Raw genomic sequence first — 6,433 nt, forward strand, 5'->3', positions numbered from 1 at the left:
TAAAAAAAAAAAAAACCAACCTAAATTTAAAAAAAGAAAATCATATTGCTGTTGTTGTTGTATACTACTGAGCCAGAACCAAATCATAGCTAACCTTCTAGTGGGTTTTCAGAGGCTATAAATCACAAGGGAAGGGATTACCCATCTTTTTCCAGTGGAGCAGATAGTGGATTTGAACAAATTGCCTTTGGGTTAGCAGCATAATGCCTTACCACAAGGCCTCCAGTTTTGTGATTTAGACTTAGTTGAATAAATTCAGCAAAAATATAAGTTAGAAATTAAGCACTCTGTCCTTAAACTGTACATAGTTACCCTCCCTCTGAGCCATGAAACATACACTTTTCACTGAAGCTTCCCTTTCTCCTCTTTACATTTGAGATTTAATATGTACACTCTGCAGACTTCATTGTATACTGCAAACATACCTATGAGGATCATTTGCTCAGTTTGAATCTTTAGAATGAAAGAGTCTCAGGTTCAAAGTGTAACTTAACTGTGAACTGACCTTGTCAGCTTTTGTCCTAACTGCCAGTCCCTGACACTAAAAATATTCTTTAATTGGTAGCCTTATCATAACAACCACCATCAATTCTTTCATTTTTTTATCAGACCTATTTCTCCTTAATCTATACTCAGTTCCAATGCTGTATTCATATTGTACCCTTTTATTTTATAAAATTTTAAAAATGTCTAGAAGAAAACAGTATACAATCATGGGTAATGGTGGAGTATGCAGCATTTCATGCCACTGAGCATGGAGTCACATAAGCCAGGGCAGACTTGGTGGCAACTAATATAACATATATAACAAAAGGCATATCTAGAAGAAGTAACTAAAATCCTCAACTCTTTCTGAACCATGTCTATACCTGCAGTTAACATTTTCTGGAAAAATTCCAGGCTGTGGACTGAAGATGTTAGATTTCCACTCTTTCTTATCCCAAAACAGGCACTGGATCCACTGGAAATCCACTGTGTAGTTCACTGCTTTAGCTAAATATTTGTTTGGAGGTGTTCTGTCATAGTTAGCATCCAGTAATGCCAAGTAGCCTGAGTCAGCATCTAAAAATAGATAGGAAAGGGGTTGGGGGAGAAATAATCTGAATTTGACAAAAAGAAAAAAAACATTTTCTATTTCAAATGCAGATACACTAGTTGTCAGTTACCACAGAGCAAACAAGAATAGGAGTAGGAGATAATAGTGATTGAAGACCAACACTAAATTCCCCCACATAGGATGCAACAACCTCAATCTCATCACAATGCTGATCCCATGTGAGAGGGTTTTCCTGATGGGTGGCTGGTGATGGCTTTCATCTTATGAGATATAAGATGAGAGAAGTAAGGGGTACCATAAATCACAAGGAAAAAAAAAGAAGCTGGGGTGACAGCATCCCTTGGATATAAAAGGTGCCTGCATGGGAACCTTCTAGTTCCTGATGGTTGATGCTAAGACATATGGAGATATCCAAGAAATCAGGGGACTCCAGGTGCTGAAAAGAGAAAAGGGCTTTACTTTAGTACTAAAAGAGAAAGAAAATCTTCTCTTAAAGCCAGAACGGTGCATTTAGACTTGTAACCATTGGTTGTTTTTGTTGTTTGCTGTTAACTTGTGTTGTTAACTTGGAACTGGCCTATCACTGATCCACAGCAGATTTTCAGAGCCAGTAAATCACATGGAAGGAGATTGCTCTTACTTCTCCTGAAGAGCTGTTAGAAGATTAGAATTTGTGTGCCTTTGTGTTTGCAGTGCACCATTTTAACATGAAACCATCAGAACTCTGATAGCTTTTTGTTGTTAAGTGCTGTGAATTGGAGTAAAACTCATAGTTACACTATGAACGTCAGATCTGAACTTTGACCTAACCTGTGCCATCCCATAATTTCTGACATACTGAAGTCCACTGCAACAGTCAATGTGTCAATCCATCCAATTGATGGTCTTCCTCTCTTTGGCTGACCCTTTACTCCTCCAAGTGTGATGCCTCTCTCCAAGGAACAGCAGCATCTCCTAACAACATGCCCAAAGTCTGTGAGATGGAGTTTTGTCATATCTGTATCCAAGGAGCACTCTGGCTGTATTTTCTCCAAGGCATACTTTTTCCCTTTTGTTATTTTTGCTGTCCATGGGATATGCAATACTCTTCTCGAGCACCACAACTCAAAGACATCAATTTTTCCTCTGTCTTCCTTATTGTCCAGTTAGGAAGTGCCTGAAAATACTATGGCCTGAATCAGGAGCAACTTGGTCTTCAAACTGATATCATTGACCTTCAGCAATGGAGAGGTCCCTGGTAGCAGACTGCCCGATGCAATATGTTGCACTGATCTCCTGCCTGCTGATACCAAATGTGTTGACTGTGAATCCAAGTAAGATGAAGTCATTGACAGTTCTTTCAATCTTTTCTCCATTTATCAAAATGTTGTCTATGAGTCCAATGGTGAAGATTTTTGTCTTTTTGATGTTGATAACTAATCTATATTGAAGGTTGTAGTCTTTTATCTTCTGCAGCAAAGTGCTTCCAAGTTTCCCTCTCTTTCTTGCAAGCATGGTCTGTTATATGCATAATACAGGTTGTTGGTCAGTCTTCTTCCAATCCTCATGGCACATTCTTCTTCATTTGTCCAGATTTTTTAATAATTTCCCCAGTATACAGACTGAATAGGTATCAAAAGAATCTACAACCCTGACACACACCTTTCATTATTTTAAACTACTTAGTGTTCCTTCGCTCTGTTTGGAAGACAGCCTCTTGATTTAGATATAGGTTTCATATGAACACAATTAAGGATTCTGGGATTCCCATTATTTATGAACCACTCATGGGAGAAAGATGTACACTATTCTCTCATGCAGTTTAATGCCTCTGAAAATTTTCTGGAGGGTCAGCTGTGGGTCAGGTCCTACTCAACGGTACCCCAAAATAACCACACTTCAAGTTGCACTGCAAACTCAACAAAGACACCTCTTTGGCAGTTGGATTCCACTGGTGACTCAAAGGGAAAAACATGGGCAATCTCTCATCTGCTTTGTTTTTAGGTGTTTTCAAGTTAACTACAACCTAGGTAGGGGAATGCAGCAGTGAGAGAAGGATGAGTTTGGATGTGTTTCAATAATAATAATGATTACTACTGGGCATCCAGGTGCTAAAGAAAAAGGATTACTACTTTGATGTGAAAGTAGTGGTGAAGACTCCTGCTACGAATAAAGGTACACATGATGTGTGGACCCCTGAGATTGGAACAAGTGCTCTTGGTTGGAGATGAGTTGACCAGAATGAAGCCTCACTAGCTACTCTGTGAGCCAGTGTAAACTGCTGCAAGCTGATGGTTGGCTCTGACTGGATTTTAATTATGGATGTAGATACTCTAAGTTCCCACCAAAAGTGAAGATTGTCATAGAAAGAAATATGTGATAGGCAAATTAGAACTTGCCATGTAAAATGGGGAGAGAAAAAGGCAGGAAGTAGCTAAAATTTTAATGAGTAGTTAGCAGATGCATCCAGAAGCACATGACAAGCCAGGCTGGGTAGGCTGCAAGTGGCAGCACCCAGATGCAATACACCAGGATTTGGGCCAAGCCTGGAGGCCTGAGAGCAACAGCACCAGAAGCACATCAGGAGTTGGGCTGAGGAGGCTTCAGGCCACAGTACCCAGATGCAGCACGTTAGGAGGCTCAGAATGCCATTATCTTCATGGAGCACAGAGTTAAAGAATGGATGGCAGTGACTGGAGATCTGGTCCATTATCTTAGGGGTTAGTTAGAGGCCTCACCTAGCAGCCATTTGGAAGGGGGAGAGGGCAATACTGAAGGGGAATAACCAACTACAAATTTATGTCAGCTTTTGTATTGAGGAAGTGTCTTTGCATGTTAATAATCGTAACAGCTTAGATATAGATATGTTTGCTTGTCTGTCAGATACTGTACCAAGCTTAGCTCCCAAATTAAGACAGACTGAAAAGAAGGATTGGCCATCTACTTCTGAAATAATGGGCCTTCAAAAAAATCTATGAACAACAGAACACACTGACTATCTATATGCATACAGGGAAGATCTGTATCATTATAACTCAAATATATACACCAACAACTAGAGCCAAAGAGGAGGAAATAGAAGATTTCTACCAACTTTCACAGTCTGAAATTGATTGACTATGCAACCAAATTCACTTATAATAATTGGTGAGGATAATGCAAAAGTTGAGAACAAGGAAGAAGGATCAGTAAACTGAAAACATGTACTTAGTGGCAGAGATGAGGCTAGAGATAGAATTATAGAATTTTGTATAATCAATTATTTATTCATTGGAAATACCTTTTATAAAAACACAAATGACAACTATACAGACGATGTCATCTGATGAAATATACAGGAATCAGATTGATTACATCTGTGCAGAGAATCATTGGAGAAGCTTGACTGAGAAAACTAGGCCAGGTACTGATTGTGGAAAGACAATCAACTCAAGTACAAATTCAAATTGAAGCTAAAGAAAAGGAAAACAAAGCCCCAAGAACCAGTTCACAGGTGAGGAAGTGATTTGTGCCTCCAACCCCCAGCCTCCCACTCCTGCATCAGATTCTAGGACTGGGTAGAGCCCTACAGAAGGTTCAGCCCACCACCCTTGAACTAGAGAATGATCACCACTAAACCCCACTTTTAATCACCTTATTGGTCTCTTTTGGCTCACAGGTTAAGGAGATCACCAAATATCTAAAATCTTATCACAACATCAACGGAAACTTGAATAAGAATGAACTGTCTCTCTCAGGGAGGAGTGATAGGGAATGGCAAAGAACCCACTGACAAAGGAGATTAATCAGAATTGGTTTTGACAAGCACTGTGGCAATTGGACAATTAAAACAGACATGGTGGGGGGAAGAAGAACGAACTGGGGAGGAGGGTAGAGAAAACAGTGCAAAAATGAATTAATGAAAACCCAAAATCTCTGTAAATGTTCATTAAAACTAATAAAATTTAATAATAATTTTTAAAAAAAGAATGAACTGTCTCATAGAGTAGAGAAGAGAGGTACTTTGGCCTTAAACACAACTATCTAGCTATATCATGTAGGATTTCTTAAGGTCAAACAGAAGATAATAGGTGGAGCCACGGTTTCTGGAGGCCAACAGCCATCCTGAATCAGGAAAACCAGAAGGAAGCAACAATATATAGGTCCTTCACAAAAGATTGCCATACCATGGGATATTATATTGTTACAACAACATAACATCTCCTAAGAAAAGACTCATGTAATGTCAAAAAAGCAGCAGTTTGCCTCAGTCATCATGTAAAAAAGAAAATAACCTATCTCCTAAAAAAAACAATGAATACTTACCCCAGATAGAGAAAACAAGAAGAAATATACTGATGTGGAGTTATTTGAAAAGCGACAGAAGAAGATGCAAAAGATGGAAAAAACAATGGAAGCCAATAAGAGAGCAAATCAGAGACAGCAATCCAGAAGAAATATATTGATGAGGAGCAACTTGAACAGCTATAGAAGAAAATACAATATATGGAAGAAAGAATTGATAGTATAGATAAAGAGGTACAAGAACTTAAAAAATAATCACAAGATAGAGAGGATACAGCAGACAGAGTACTAAAAATAACAGGAAAAACATCAAAATGCAATACAGATTATAAAGACTGAAATGGCAGAAGTATCCAACATGGGACAAAAAGTAGAACTGAAGAGGAGGAACATAAAATAGGAGAACTTCAGAACACCACTATCACCAAAAGATAGCTCAGCTTAAATGGAAATGACCAAAGATGCTGCAGAGAAGATCTAAACTATACAATCAGCCAACTCTACCTTGTTGATGTATTCAGGATACTGCACCTAACTAAAACACAATTCACTTTCTTCTCAAATGCACATGGTATATTCTCCAGAACTGATCATATTTAGGACACAAAACAATGCTCCACAAGTTAAAAAACATTGAAATAATACAAAGTATATTTCTCAGATTGCAATGCCATAAAACTAGGAATTAACTATAGAAGGGTAAAGCTTGCAAAACTATCCATGTGGAAGCTAAATAACTCTCTGCTAGAACATATTTGGGTTATAAAGGAAATTAAAAAATTTCCTTGAAACAAAATTTTAAAAAAACTCTGAATATTGCACTGGAGTACAGAAAAGCCAAAGCCAATTGAAGAATTCAATATACTAAAGAGCTGAACAGAGGATTTCAAAAGGCAGCACAGGATGACAAAGTAAAATATTAAAATGAAATGTGCAAAGAGCTGTAGTCAGAAAATCAAAGGGACTGAACTCGCTCAGCATTTCTTAAGCTCAAAGAACTGAAAAACAAATTCCAACCTCGAGTTGCTATAATCAAGGATGCTTTAGGCAGAATATTAAATAATCCAGAAAGTATTAAAAGAAGATGGAAAGAATATTCTGAGTCACTGTATC

At 38.1% G+C, this 6,433-nt stretch overlaps 1 protein-coding gene across 1 annotated transcript in view; it reads right to left on the reverse strand.

The window, feature by feature from the left end:
• The window catches only part of PKD1L1 (polycystic kidney disease 1 like 1), a 337,192-nt gene that overhangs the window by 158,954 nt on the left and 171,805 nt on the right, over positions 1-6,433 (reverse strand). The window contains exon 23 of the mRNA XM_006901616.1: positions 870-1,062. Coding sequence (XP_006901678.1) covers positions 870-1,062 — 193 coding nt within the window. The remainder of the gene's footprint in view (positions 1-869; positions 1,063-6,433) is intronic.

This window comes from Elephantulus edwardii, unplaced genomic scaffold (genome assembly GCF_000299155.1).
Source record: "Elephantulus edwardii isolate Elephantulus edwardi_28Jun2011 unplaced genomic scaffold, EleEdw1.0 scaffold00339, whole genome shotgun sequence".
In the NCBI taxonomy this organism is placed as follows: domain Eukaryota; kingdom Metazoa; phylum Chordata; class Mammalia; order Macroscelidea; family Macroscelididae; genus Elephantulus; species Elephantulus edwardii.